The sequence below is a fragment of the Bos javanicus genome, chromosome 15 (genome assembly GCF_032452875.1).
Source record: "Bos javanicus breed banteng chromosome 15, ARS-OSU_banteng_1.0, whole genome shotgun sequence".
Lineage (NCBI taxonomy): Eukaryota > Metazoa > Chordata > Mammalia > Artiodactyla > Bovidae > Bos > Bos javanicus.
The window spans coordinates 64,882,785-64,898,664 of record NC_083882.1 but is presented as its reverse complement, the minus strand read 5'-3'; the positions used below and the strand labels follow the sequence as shown (position 1 = coordinate 64,898,664).

Genomic DNA, 15,880 nt, shown 5'->3' with positions numbered 1-15,880 from the left:
TATCCTTGGTCAAATCTCACTGCAAGAAACTCAAAGCAGAACAATTAGTGTGATCTTTAAAGATCCTAGTTAAGTGCACATAAAGCATAAGCACACACTTTTAGTCTATAAAAAAAAGTCAAATATCCTTGCCAGATCTTTTTTTCAGGTCATTCTTGATGAGATACTAATCCAAAACTTCTGGAATGATAGGGGACTTTCCTGGTGGTCCAGTGGCTAAGACGCCACGCTCCAAATGTTGGGGGCCAGCCCCCTGGTTAGGGAACTGGATCCAACATGTTGCCACTAAAGATCCACATGCCACAGCTAAGACCCGGTGTGGCCAAATAAATTTAAAAAAAAAAAAAAATGTCTAAAACGATGGGATACACTGACTTAATCAATGAATATCGTTTAACGCCCTCAACATGCCAAGCCAGGTCCTAGACACAAGGGATGAGATAGTTTCTGACGCCTAATTCTTGCCCATAAGGAAGTTTTAATAGTAGGAAATAATAAGTGAATAAAACATACATACAAGTAAAAACATCTATATTATTTCAGGTAATAAGAGATTAAGCAAAACACCAAGTAGGGTAAGTGAATAACTAAAGTAAGCACATTGTATTTGGACAAGGCAATGAAGGGAGGTCTCTGTGAGGTGGTATCTGAGCACAGGCTTAAAAGTCACAAAGCAAGGTATGCAAACAGTGGAATAAAGTTTCAGGCAAAAAGAAAACAAAGCATAAACGACTTTTTCTTTACATTAAAGAAAGAAGAGAATTTGTGTCTGTGGTTGTTTGTTTGGGCACATAAAAAAGAAAATAGGACATACAACAGAATCAAGGTAGGGGCCTAGATCATGGATCTCGTAAACTAAGGTAAAGACTGGGTTTCTTTTCTAAATATAATTGAAAGTCACTGGGAGGCTCTGAATAGGAAGAGAGACATCTGATTTACATTTTAAAATCACTCTAGCTACTGTGTAGAAAACAGACTGGGCTAACGTAAGAGTCAAGGGAGAGAGTTGCAATATTCTAGATAAGAGTTGATGGCTATCTAGTGGTAGTGTGGATGTATTTGAACAAAGCATATGCGGCTGATTTATTTTGTACTGAAAATCTCTGTAAATGTATTGAAGTTAATTTTCATTAATAACATATATTTTGACATGGTAAAAAAAGATTATCTAGCATCAATGCTTCATAGTCAATTAGTGAAGTTGAGTAGAATATAAGATAGCTTGAACTCAACTGGCATGAAAGGCAAAACTAACCAAATCAAATGACAAATCAAATTGATAAATTTATCAATATGATAAATCATATATTGGTAATTGTCACAATATTTCAAACTGTTTCATTATTAGGTAAGTTATGGTGATCTGCAGTCAGCAATCTTTGATGTTACAACTCAAGTGAGGTCTTGGAGGATGGTTAGCATTTTGGGGCAATAAAGTATTTTTTAATTAAGGCATGTACACTGTTTTTTAGGCATGATGCTATTACTGCACACTTAATAGACTATAGTATAGTGTTAAGAGAATTTTTATATGTACTAGGAAACCAAAACATTCATATGACTCACTTTGAGGTATTTGCTTTATTGCAGTGGTCTGGAACCAAACCTCAAGGTATGCCTTTACATGGCACTGAATAATTAAAGAAGCCTGAGAATGAGAAGTCCAATTTTATCATTCAGAAGCATAGACTGCATAACTGCCAAATTTCTATCAGAGTATGGTTGATTCAAACTCTACTGATTAGTGATGCTAACTACCACAGGGATATGTAAGAAAAATTATTGTTGACCCAAGTCTGTCAAGAAATCAGAAGAGTTATTCACATCAGTCAGGTTTACTAGTTTGCTGTGGGATTCAAATTAAATCTCTAATTATTTGAATTGAATTAGCAAAGACCTAAAAATATATATATATTTATGTCTTACAAATATAAAAAACCTACTATTGTGAGAGATATGGTAACCAGCCAAATTGTGACCTTATTTGCTGGCAAGGACTTTGTTTTAACCTAGTCTACTAAATGTAGCCTTACCATGCCTTTACTGCTTAACTTTGTATAACTGACTTGCTGCCAGATATCATGCTACCAGGCTTCAATTAATTAGCAATTAAAACCGAAGTTGATCCTAATTCAAATAGCAAGTTTAATTCCACTAAAATCACCAATGACATAGGCTATTATGAAAACTCACTGACCAAAGGAAAATGGGCGTATGGTCTCCAAAACCTGCACATAATTCACATACAACAAATATGGACTTGATTGTACTCAGAATCAGCAATGAAAAATTAATTTGTTTTGGACTACTACCAAAATAAAAACTCTTGGTCACTGCCACTGTCAAATCCAAACTCGCCTAACAATGTCAATCACTCCAGTGGAAAGCAAGAAGCCAATGAGTGACACTGGTTTTCCTACCTGTTTGAAGCTGTTCTTGCTGAAGCTCTGTTTGTTCTACTTGGTGAGGCTGACTGGAAAAGCTCTGGTTGTAACTGGCCTGGTACTGATTTTGCTGTTTTAAAGTTTCTGGTTCATTAACAGGAGGAACTGGGGCATTCATATTGAATACCTATAAGTAAATAAAGTAAATGATTAGTTCTTCCCTTTATGCTAATCATTTACCTACTTTTAACATGGCAGATTTCAATGTTGGTTTTAACTGAGATGTAAACAACAAGTATCACAAAAGTCTCAAGATATTTATTTCTCTTTCTCTCATACACACACACACATGTCATACAGCACTTTTTAGCAGAGTATAAACGGGGATTAAAAATCTGAGAAGACACAGGATCAGAATCCTTGGAAATGCTATTATAAATGAGAAATCTTAAAAGATGCAAACCCCTGAGACATTATCACTTCGATAAATTAATCTATGAACTTAAAGTTGACTATTTCATTATATTTTAATCGAAAATTAGTATTTTAAGCATTTGACTATGAATTTTCCTGTGAGCACTGTTTTAGCTATATTCCATTGATCACAGGATTTTCATTATCATTATTTTCTAGAAATCTTGCAATTTAGAGATGCTCACTGAAGAACCAAAGAGTAGTATCATAACATCTATTACTCTGAGATATAATTCAGTAAATTAAAAGATTCAGTAAATATGGTAAAATGTAAACAATTGATCTCTAGGTAATGATCTGTGTTGTGTGTATGCTCCACCGTGTCCTACTCTTTAGGACCCTATGAACTGTAGCCCACCAGGCTCCTTTCCGTGGAATTTTCCAAGCAAGAATACTGGAGTGATTTGCCATTTCCTTCTTCAGAGGATCTTTCTGACCCAGGGACCGAACCCACACATCTTCTGTTTTGGGGGGCAGATTCTTTACCACTGTGCCACAAGGGAAGACCAATGATATATATCAGTCTACTTTTTTCAAATTTAAAATTCTGTTAAAGGGTGAAACTACAAAACAAAATGTAGGCACATAACTCCTAAGATTCAAGTTGATCTCTGTGAACAGAAAAAAATGAGTTTTATGTTCAATTAAACATAACCTAAAGTTACAGTAGATGCAGACTCAAGCACAAAGTTTTTGTGACATTTTGCTGAGACTCTACATGAAGATAGTACACACCAGGCACTTAATGTCAACTGACTTAATCTGCTTACCGTTTGCATGGATTGGAATGGAGCTGCATTTACATTGATTCCACTGCTATGTAAAGGTTTGCTTGTCCCAGCCTGGAACACTTGAGGCTGAGAAGCAGCAGGAAGGGATGATGATGCTGTAGTCTGGTCTGTATTTAAAGAGATCGTCGCCTAAACACAAAGTGAACAGATGCACTTTAACAGATGCAGTGAACTAAGACCATACGTATGTTAATAAACGCAACTATCTTATGAAATAAAAATATAGTGAATGCGTTAGGTCCAAAATAAAGAGATACTGTATTAACAGTTATTTGCCTCCACCCAATTCAAGTGCCTCATCAAGTTTATATGACCTAGAAACACAACTTGCCTGAATCTGATCAATCGGTTCCTTTTGTGGTCGTTGGTCAGTAGCATGAGAAGGTTGGTACAAGGGTTGAGATGCTGTATATCCCTCACTTGTGGATGAAACCAAAGGAACCTAACAAAGAAGTAAAGAAATCAAAGCTTCATTCTGTTATAAACCAACTTCATTACATATAGGGCTAAGAAATAGACATTCATGTTAAAGAGACTATAAAACCTAACAACTGGGAAAATACATATATTATTAAAGCTCAAAGTTAATAAACCCAAGCCCAATTACGAAGTTCCCTATAAATGCAGATAATATATACACTAAATTTTAAAATTATGAAATCTAAACTATGTCATCTCAAATTCTCAGTTTGAAATTTAAAAACTTCATTATAATTAAAAACCATAAGGATTAACAAATAAATTGTTTTTATTAGTTTATTAAAAGAAAAATAAATGTAAACATGGAAATAAAAGTTGATAGCTACTCATGCCAGACTTGACAGTGATCAAACTCACACTTGGTTTTCATAAGCTAGCTAAGAAAGAGACCAAAGAACAGATTAAAAACAAAAACTACAAAAATATTTCAGTCTTACCTGTGTAGCTTCTGGCTGTACAGAAACTTGATTAGGTTGAGCAAGTCTAGATTCAGAATGAACTGTAAAATTGACCAAAAAAATACTGTCATACAAAATAAAATTTCTTCAGAGATGTATAAATATCTTTTACTTAGTCTCTAAAGTCAATTTTCTATAGCCAAATCCTAAATAAACTATTTAGCAATTAGGAAAATAAATGGGGAAGTACAGGAAGGATTTTAGCTTTCAAGTGAGCATTTTCAATTAACTGATACTCATTATCATTAATCAACTACCACATGCCTTTCACTTTTTTTTTTTGGAGTGTTAGTGAAACAATACTAACAAATAGGTGTAAAGCAGAATAAGAATCAATGCTAGAATTATCCCTGAAAAAGAGCTTTTTAAAGCAGTTAACTACAAAGGAGCATAGTCAAAATTTTGAGATAGATAATATTCAGAAGTATTTTAACTATCTACTTTCAATATAATTTCAAATGCTTCCACTGGAAAAAATAAAAATTTATCTTTAAAAAGCCTATATTCAATTCAGTGTGCATGTTATTGTCAACTTTCATCATTCTTCCACTACTCTTCCAAATCATGGTTAAACAGATAATCAAAAATACAGTATCTTTGGTTAGTCATTTGGAAATCATCCATTTTCACTGGAGAGTCTAGTTGACTTACCACCACCTGAAAATCTAAATAGCTTTACAGGTTATATTAGTGGTGCATGTGTTGACTGGCATAGCTAAGAAAACTATGTATTTTCTTCCTCTGGTAGAGCTCAAAAAGTGAACACTAATAACTTTGTGAGTCCCTGATCTGTTTTCTAACTCTTGGTAGAGATAAGAGCTCCCTTTCCTTTAGAAAAATCCTAACTTACCATATTAACTATGTTTATCAAACATAGTTTACTAGTTGCTTTCACCAGCAACTCCTTTTATAACATTTAAGATCAACATTAAATGTGTTACTTCATATTGTTCCACGTTTATGCCCTTAATGCTGACATGTTGTAGGAAAAAAACAAGACTCAAAATTACTAATGGTCTTTAAGAGATGCTCCACTTAACCCAATACAAAAGCACCAACGCTATTTATTGTGCTGTTTCAAATAATGGTATAAGACTAGTGAGAAATGGAAACTTCAGCTGTCTTCTAGTCCATCTCTTCCACTTTCCTCTTAAGCATTTCCTTACCCACTCACTACTCCATCTCATTTTTAAAAGTAATAAAATGTTCAGAAATCCTCCTAAAAAGCTGCAATCATCCTTCAGAGAAAGACACCTATCTTTTATACATTAATTTTTAAAAAGTAATTTGGTGTTTCCTTTTTTCAAATATAGATAACGTTTTTTTGTCACACAGCATGTAGGATCCTAGTTGCCTCACCAGGGATCAAACCCGCACCCCCTGTATTGGGTACATAGAGTCTTAACCACTAGACCACTAGGGAAGTCCATTCCTAGGTTAATTTTGAAATTTAAAAAGCCAAGCAAAATTTCATCATACCAAAAAAAAAAAAAACACCCAGGTATAACACATCTATAGTTGTACAAGTCAGGATGTGGCTGCTATAGGGCAAGGGAAGAGGTAGTAACTAGACTACAAGAGAACACAAGTAGGCTTTTGGGGTATTAGTAATCTTCCACTTCTGGGTGCTGGTGAGTTCAAATTTGTAAAAACTCATCACACTTTAAATTTGCATGTATGTTTCTGTATGTCCACATGCCAATAAAGTTACCAAAAAAAAAAAACCCACCACTAATAACAATGGAACTACTACATTTATGGTTCTTATTATAGGAAAAAAGAGTTAACATTTCTTACCAAATTAAAAGACACAAGATCTGAAAGTAAACATTAAAAATAAAAAGATTAATTTTCACAAACTTTACATAACCTAAAAACACTGGTTCTGTATTTCTCACATAAACATGTCACTACCAACCTGGAGGGCAAACCAGCTGGGGTATGTCCATGTTCTGTGCTGGATTCATCGGCTGTGCAGATACAATGGCAGGATCAAGTGTCTGGTTTTCAAAATCCAACATTGAATCCTAGGATATAATGCAATTCATATTTAAGTAGGATATAATGTATAAAGTTTAGGTAGGATATAATGTAATTAAGTTAATGTAAACACTTAACCTATCTATCATAGTGTTTGACTAGTATCTACCTGTATGAAATTATAGGGCCCCTGCATTTGTGCCATAAGGTCCTGTACTCGCTGTCTTCTCACGAGGGGATCGGCTTGAGCCACTGGGGTCAAAGAGTGGGGTTCTGGTACTGAAGGAGATGCAGCCTGAGGTTGCTGCTGGAGTGAATTTACCACCTAAAGCAGAAGAGGAAGACAGGTTGGTAGAATGACAGAGCTCCATCCATCACCGTCATGACTGGTCCCCAAATTACACATACCATGTATACTATAAACAGAATAACAGATTTGAATGTCATCAACCTGACCAAATTAAGTTGAAGTTAACATTCTGATCAATGCTCTCACTTCTACAGTGTTCCCAATTCCACAGGGTTGCCACATATTAATAGCATTTCAGGTTTACCTTGTAAACAGCTTTAAAAAAAAAAAAAATACTGTGTCTACGTCCTAAAACCAAGTATTTTGCTTAAACTATTAACCCTTCTACAGTAAGTAAACCTATACATCTATATATAAATATATATCTATCTCAGTACCTGATATATACTAAGCATTCAAGAAAATGTTAGCTATTATTACCATTAAACTTGAGTTCCTATCACTTCACTCTCCACCAGTACCATAGGATCAAGCTCTATCACACCTTGTCTAAATTGCTACAGAAGCCAAATTTCACTCTACCTATCATCTTCCTAATAATTTCTCCTAATTATTGTTTTAAGTAATTCCCTGCTCTGCTAAGAAATCTCACTAATTGTTATTATTACCAATTTACAAAATTCTCTGCCTGGCTGTTGCTGCTGCTGCTAAGTAGCTTCAGTCGTGTCCGACTCTGTGCGACCCCATAGACGGCAGCCAACGAGGCTCCCCCGTCCCTGAGATTCTCCAGGCAAGAACACTGGAGTGGGTTGCCATTGCCTTCTCCAATGCAGGAAAGTGAAAAGTGAAAGCGAAGTCGCTGAGTCTTGTCCGACTCTTAGCGACCCCATGGACTGTGGCCCACCAGGCTCCTCCATCCATGGGATTTTCCAGGCAAGAGTACTGGAGTGGGGTGCCATTGGGCAAGTCAAAACCTTAGTTCCTTTATACGCAATACTGAGCTAACAGAACTTGGTAATCAACAGCATCAGGGTGAAGGAAGAGTCTGAGATGACACTTCAATGTATCCCGTTAGGTAGTCTTTCTGAAGGCTATCCATGGAGACCAGATTTTCATGGTGCAACCTGATTAACAGGTTGTGTACTTTAATAGATTGAGCACATAAACCACATAGATATTTGTATATTTTCTTGTAATTAGAACAGTCAAGCGGTGATTATATTAAATATCAACAGAAACAAATCACCTTTTAAACAGAACAGTCTTATATAATGAGTCTGTTATTATAATAAGTGTACTTATAATGCAAAATACTTAAAAATCTACATTTGTTCTTAGGAGAGATAAAAAGTACTAATTAAAGACAAAAGACAACCTTGTAATCGAGAACTCTTACCTCAACTGTTTCAACTGTCCAATCATCTACCTGCTCCTTTTCACCACTGCTGAACTGTGTTTCTGCCATAAATTGTCTATTTACATACTGCAAAGCAAAGTACATGTTTGAGACCTCTGTTTGAAAGACAGAAAGAAAAAGCTAGCATAAAATAAAAATCATACCTCTGTTGATTCAACCTCATTTTGTTCAGTATATTCTTCCACTGGCTCAGGTTCTAAAAGGTTGAAAAATGATACAAAGAGTGTAAAATATAGTTTTAAAAGTTAACAATTCATTTAAATCCAGTTCCCCATCATACAGTCTGAATTTACAAAGTTATAGTTAATAGTAAGTTTCTGTATTTTATTACTCTTACAATAGTAGAAAACTTTTTTTTTTACCATGTATTCCAGGCTTATTTCAACAGTAATTATTCTGGATCAAATATGATGCCAATAAACCAGCACCCTAGTCTCCACACTAATCTACTTCGTAAAAGTGGTGGTGGTGGGGTGGTAAAGACTACTGAAGACTTTCCTGGCAGTCCAGTGGTTAGGACTCAGTGCTTTCCCTGGCAGGGCCCAGGTTCAATCCCTGCTCAGGGAATCAAGATCTTGCAAGCCCCTTCCCCCGAAACAAAAACAAAAAAAAAAAACCCTGACTTAAATTGCTTTATATGGATCTGCAACCGTAAATTCCACCAATCTGCAATGTTCCCGTCTAGTTTCAACCTAATAGCTAACACTTGTATGAAATGCTTACCATTGTATACATATTACTTCCTAAATGAAGAACCTGAGAATACTGAACTTATAGAAGTTCAGTAAGTTGCCCAAGTTTTACACAGCTAACACGTGTTGTAGCCAAGATTTTATCCAGGCAATCTGATTCTAGAATCCATGCTTTTACCTATCACAACAAAACTAATACTCCTTAGATAATGCTTCCAATAGTACTCAAAATTTTATTCATCAACTTAACGTAAAAGTCCACATAGTAACTGTTTACCTATATATTAGTGATACACTGGGTGCTAGAATAGATCTCTGGTGCCTGAGACATTTATAGTTGTAACTCTCCATCATAGAAAACAACAACCAAACCTCATACCATTCTCCTCAAATACTGGCATGGTAATAAGCCACAATAAATGAGCACACATCAGTCAAAAATCTATTTGAAAAGCCATATATACAATAGTTGCCCCCTTATCCATATTCCAACTGACCAATAATGTAGCAAGAGAAAGACATATGTAACAGGGATAAAGAGCAATAAGATAAATAACTGATATTTAATACCTCTGGGAATTACTCTTAATGTGTTTTGTCAATATTTGGTCATGCTTCAAGTTTCTCTAAGAATCTAAGTGTACAAATGTAACTAAATAAATGTCTAGCTTGAACCTGTGGCAAAGGAAAGTAAAATCAAGACCCTAAACTAAAGTTCATAGCCACCTGAGTACTCACCAGCTTCAGCTGCCTGGTCTTCAACTGTAGGTGCGGAGGCTGCCTCCTCTTCCTCACACAGACCATTCTGGTGGTTGTGGGTGCTGTCAAAGTAGTTTGACTGGAAAACACGCTCAACAATTTCCTTTAGAGCTTTATCTAAAAACACATTATGAATTATAATCTTAGACTATCTGACTTAAAAGATTAAACATTCTACAAGATATAGTAGTAAAAAAAAAAAACAAACCCATCAACTGTTACTTAAAAAATTAAAACATTAAATTCCAAAAGAAATTTATTACAGAATAAGTGAACAAGAAATTATTTGTATTAAATTTTAAGCATTTTAAATAAGTTAGTCCAAAAAAAAAGTCCAAAATAAAATAATTCTTTCAATAACCATATATTTAGCACCTAACTATACGTTACTCAATGTACTAGGCACTGGCATTACAGAAAGGTATGTAAAAGACACAGTATCTGCCCTCCCGATTATCATTTATTCATTCACTAAGCATTTATTTAGCACCTAACTATATGTTAAAAAGTGTACTAGGCACTGGGGCTTCAGAAAGGTATGTGAAACACGTAGTATTTGCCTTCCCTAAGCTAACAGTCCAATAGAGAAGAGCTCTCAACTACTCACAAAAACAGTAAAATACCATCTGTGAAAAGAACTACACAGAAGTACATGCACCGGACCTAATCAAGCAGAGACCATGAGAGGCTTTCCTGGTGTAAGGATTACAAGAGCTGAGATCTGGAAGATGAGTTGTAGAGAGGGAAAAAGTATTTCAAGGCAGAGGCAACAGCATTTACAAAGCCCTGTACAAAGAAGGGTGCCAAATACAAGTCAATTTAAGTATGCATTGAGGCTAAAGCAAAGGAAATAAGGAAAAAGCATAAGGAAGATATGTCTAAAGACTGTTAAGGGCCAGAGTTTGTAAGGTCTTACAAACTATATATATAAAAAATGTAATTAAAATAAAACCATTAAAAGATTCTAAAAAGGGATGGATGGTGAATTCAGGTGAGAGCATTACAGAAGAGAAAAAGCAGAAAAATAGAGAAAGAAGTAGATTCAAAAGATATTTAAAAGGCAAATATAACTGTCAGAACTTGGTACATAAAGCTGTCAGGGCAGCAAGTAAAGGTCTATGTCAGGAGTTAATTTCCTGGCCTTGTATAGTAGATGTAGATCAAGAACTATTAATGTTCAAGCTGGTTTTAGAAAAGGCAGAGGAACCAGAGATCAAATTGCCAACATCTGCTGGATCATGGAAAAAGCAAGAGAGTTCCAGAAAAACATCTATTTCTGCTTTATTGACTATGCCAAAGCCTTTGACTATGTGGATCACAATAAACTGCGGAAAATTCTGAAAGAGATGGGAATACCAGAACACCTGATCTGCCTCTTGAGAAATCTGTATGCAGGTCAGGAAGCAACAGTTAGAACCGGACATGGAACAACAGACTGGTTCCAAATAGGAAAAGGAGTTCGTCAAGGCTGTATATTGTCACCGTGCTTATTTAACTTATATGCAGAGTACATCATGAGAAACGCTGGACTGGAGGAAACACAAGCTGGAATCAAGATTGCCAGGAGAAATATCACCTCAGATATGCAGATGACATCACCCTTATGGCAGAAGTGAAGAGGAACTAAAAAGCCTCTTGATGAAAGTGAAAGTGGAGAGTGAAAAAGTTGGCTTAAAGCTCAACATTCAGAAAACGAAGATCATGGCATCCGGTCCCACCACTTCATGGGAAATAGATGGGGAAACAGTGGAAACAGTGTCAGACTTTATTTTGGGGGGCTCCAAAATCACTGCAGACGGTGACTGCAGCCATGAAATTAAAAGACGCTTACTCCTTGGAAGGAAAGTTATGACCAACCTAGATAGCATATTCAAAAGCAGAGACATTACTTTGCCAACAAAGGTTCGTCTAGTCAAGGCTATGGTTTTTCCTGTGGTCATGTATGGTTGTGAGAGTTGGACTGTGAAGAAGGCTGAGCGCCAAAGAATTGATGCTTTTGAACTGTGGTGTTGGAGAAGACTCTTGAGAGTCCCTTGGACTGCAAGGAGATCCAACCAGTCCATTCTGAAGGAGATCAGCCCTGGGATTTCTTTGGAAGGAATGATGTTAAAGCTGAAACTCCAGTACTTTGGCCACCTCATGTGAAGAGTTGACTCATTGGAAAAGACTCTGATGCTGGGAGGGTTTGGGGGCAGGAGGAGAAGGGGACGACGGAGGATGAGGTGGCTGGATGGCATCACTGACTCGATGGACTTGAGTCTCAGTGAACTCCAGGAGTTGGTGATGGACAGGGAGGCCTGGCGTGCTGCGATTCATGGGGTCGAAAAGAGTTGGACACGACTGAGCGACTGATCTGATCTGATCTGATACATAAAAATGAAACTTCAGAGACATTATATCAAAGGAGTATAAAGTTAATCCTATACTCCTTTGATATAAAACTATTAGGAATTTCCTGGCCATACAGTGGATAGGACTCTGTGCTCTCACTGCCAAAGGCGTGGGTTCAATCCCTGGTATATTCTCCTAAGTATATTCAAATATTCAAATATCTACTTCCGTAAATCAACATTAAAAACTGCTAACAATCCAGTCCCTTTTACTAAGTGGTTAAAATGTAAAATTCCTAATTTACTGAAGTAAGAGAAGGCAATGGCACCCCACTCCAGTACTCTTGCCTAGAGAATCCCATGGGCGGAGGAGCCTGGTAGGCTGCAGTCCATGGGGTCGCTAAGAGTCAGACATGACTGAGTGACTTCACTTTCCCTTTTCATTTTCATGCACTGGAGAAGGAAATGGCAACCCACTCCAGTATCCTTGCCTGGAGAATCCCAGGGATGGGGGAGCCTGGTGGGCTGCCGTCTATGGGGTTGCACAGAATCAGACACGACTGAAGCGACTTAACAGCAGCAGCAGTATAACTTAAAAATATCTTACAAAAAAAAAAAAAAACTACATATTTACAGTTAAGGAGCTCATATATAGATTGTTGGTCTAGATAATTAATTAGCTTTTTCAAAATACAAACAAAAGAATATCCGAAATTAGCAGAAGTCTAAGAAAAAAAAAAAAAAACTAAGGCAATGACCATGAATAGAATGCATGAGGTGGAGTAAATGTTTTTCACAAGATTTCATCCATAAGGAAAAACCAGTCCCCATTTAACACCAAAAACAATGAAAGCCAATTTGGTGTTAATCTGTCCCCCTGAAACAGAATAAGTTAAGAACAAAACTATGTTAATTTAGGACTCCCATCTTTACCAATTTTTGGTTGTTTGAGCTGATGTTTTGATTTATATACACAAAAAAAAAATTTGCAAAAAATAAAAACATACAAAAAGGAAACAAACCAAAAAAGTAAGAAAGTAAACAGTGGATGAATATTACTTACATATTTCTAAAGTTTTCTTCAATTAACATTACTTTTAAATAGGAAATTAAACTTTAAAGGTTCTTAGTCACAAAAATCAAAAGTTGTCAGTGATACTCACAAGTTGTTCCACATACAGGTTTTTCCTTTCCTTCCAGCAAGTCCCACAGGTGAATGGAGGCATGTTCATACTGCTCATTCAACCTAATAATAAAACATCTGGTTAATTACTTTTCAGTTGTCAACACAACATTTAGAAGTTTCTGTTATACCACTATACCTCAAGCTCATGTCTCGTTCAGGGTCTGCTAATTTGTAGAACTCATCTAACAACGACAACTCCTCTTCAGACAATATTGGCACTCCATTCAAACCTTGCTTCAGGTCAGTTCTCACTTCATCATCTCCTAGTTTGTCCAAAACATACTGCAGCTCAAGTACTGTTTTTAAACGTTTCTGTTCAGCTTCCTCTCTCATAAGCTGCTCCCGACGTGCTGTCTTCTTTATTGTTTTCTGAATCTGCATAAAGACATAAACATAAGACATAGAAATAAATTTTATAAAAACTCATTTACTTCAATTTCAGGTCCAAAGTAAGTAAGACACGTTTCACTCACTGAGTTAGATGTGACTCTGACACACAAAAGAATGACTCCCAACTTTAAAAGTTTAACAAATGGAACTGTTTTAAGTAGTTATTTATTAGAAATTCAAAACACATGTTTTCCTAGAAGGTATTACACTATGGAAATGGTACCAATGAAGCAAATATTTGCTTCAAAATAATCTAGCAGACAGGAAATGAGGACATAAGTGTGCGTATAGGTAAAATATAATTGCTCATGAAATGATGCTAACTGTAGAAGCTAGGTATAGGTAAATGTAAGTTCATTATAGTCTTTAGTTCTTAAAATTTTCCATAATAAAAAGTATAAAAACTAAAAATTTTCATTAAGGTTCAGAGCCAATTTTAAAAAAGAAACCCTACCACAGCCACAATTAAAAAAAAATAATTTATGTCTATCTTTAATAGAAAATGGTTCAAAATTCTAATTTCAATTGCCTACTACTGACTTAAACGGAGATGTCAAACACACTACTACCCTCTTATCCCAAATAATCCACCACTTCCATTCTAGGAAGAAAGTCAGGAATGAGAAAATAAGTTGAAAAAGCAAAAGAAGTACGACAATAAAGAAAGACACTTTGGATGAAATGAGAAGTAGGGAAGACTATAAAGACTAGAAAAGGTAGGCTTGAACTAGGTTAAATGAGCTCTTGAATAAAAAACAAAAAACATGTTTAATAACTGTGGAAAATGCAACAAAGGATCAGAGTTAAAAGACTGCCAAGGAAGTTAAGGGCCCAGTGAAAAGTTCCTTTTTTAACCAGTGTTAAAAAAAAAAAATCAAAGGAAGATACAAGTATCTTCATTTACACTGTGACAGTAGCTTCAGAAATAGATACTCTATATTAAATTGTATATGGTAATTCTACTTCTATGACTCATTAAAAAAAAATCAGAAACAAGAAATTGGGCAGGGTTCTTCAAGCCTGAGGCTTTGACCTAAGCTAAATGGAACAAATCCCTACTTGGATGTAAATCAAATAACCCCTATTCCATTTTCAGGAGTATCATCAATATTTCCCACCTTCAATAAAATTTAATAAGTAACAATAATATTAAGTGCATGAACCATTATATTAAGTGCATGAACCATTAGTTACGCTTCAAATACTGTTCTAAGCACAACCCTATAATGAGGTAGGCACTAATTGTTTTGTTTTTTTTTTTTTTACAGATAAGAAAACTGCAATGTGACAGCCTTGTCCCTCTTTTTCTCCCTTTCCTTTCTAAACTACTGGCTCTTTCTCTGGAAAACCCTGACTGATATAGGTATAGGAAAGTTAAGTAATCCTTTCTCTAAAGTCTTACAACTATTAAGTAAAAGTGGCAGAATCAGGATTCAAACCAGGCAGCTTGGTTCCAGAATCAGAACTTTTCATCTACGTACTACATTGTCTCTCATCACATAATAAACTGTTTATTTCAACAAATCAGAGGCAACTTTATATTTCAAAGTTGTTGCAAGCCCTTCTCCAAGGAGCCAACACTAATTCAGAAGGATATTAACTTTCTGGTCTAAACTATCAAGAAAAGTATTTGACTCTGCTCGTACTTTTTATCCTGTTCCCAAAGACTTTGGTCACATCAAAAGATGGTGGGGAAAAACACACCCCTTCGTTGAATCAAGAGCTGAAACAAGTGCAACATATCAGCCGGCCACATACCTTAAGATCCCTAATGGAGAAAGTCGTAACCAATTATATAAACAAGCCTCTTTATTTTCTGATAGTTAACAGTATTGTAAGATAGTCCTGAGGCATAAGGGAATACGAGAAAGACAGAAGTCTATCACGTTTATACAACCATCTCTTGGTATCCAAGGGGACTCAACTCCAGGACACACTACTCCACACCTCATGGATGCCAAAACATCTATAGATGTTCCAAGTACCTCACAGTACACCCTCTGTATCTGTGGATTCAACCAACCTAGGATTTCAATCCTCGGATCCAGACCCCTGCAGATACAGAAGGCTGACTGTATATATTTGCACAGATAATTTTTAGACCAATGATACATGTCCGTCATACATGAAACTCAGTCCTTTTAAAGGGCATCTTCAAGGTGTTACATTAAACTTTACAGAATTGTAAAGAAACTTAGATATAATTGGATCCAATCCTCTCTGCCTTGCAGAGAACTTATCAACAGTAATGCAAAAACTAAAACTCAAAAAATACAACAAAATTTTCTG

The 15,880-nt window shown here is 35.8% G+C and overlaps 1 protein-coding gene across 1 annotated transcript in view; it reads right to left on the bottom strand.

Moving 5' to 3' along the window:
• The window catches only part of CAPRIN1 (cell cycle associated protein 1), a 35,838-nt gene that overhangs the window by 6,059 nt on the left and 13,899 nt on the right, over window positions 1–15,880 (bottom strand). Inside the window, exons 5-15 of the mRNA XM_061381103.1 lie at window positions 13,338–13,576; window positions 13,179–13,261; window positions 9,665–9,802; window positions 8,378–8,430; window positions 8,214–8,300; window positions 6,737–6,892; window positions 6,506–6,614; window positions 4,567–4,628; window positions 3,981–4,091; window positions 3,629–3,778; window positions 2,421–2,571 (exon numbers count right to left, since the gene is read on the bottom strand). Of these exons, the coding sequence (XP_061237087.1) occupies window positions 2,421–2,571; window positions 3,629–3,778; window positions 3,981–4,091; window positions 4,567–4,628; window positions 6,506–6,614; window positions 6,737–6,892; window positions 8,214–8,300; window positions 8,378–8,430; window positions 9,665–9,802; window positions 13,179–13,261; window positions 13,338–13,576 (1,339 nt within the window). The remainder of the gene's footprint in view (window positions 1–2,420; window positions 2,572–3,628; window positions 3,779–3,980; window positions 4,092–4,566; window positions 4,629–6,505; window positions 6,615–6,736; window positions 6,893–8,213; window positions 8,301–8,377; window positions 8,431–9,664; window positions 9,803–13,178; window positions 13,262–13,337; window positions 13,577–15,880) is intronic.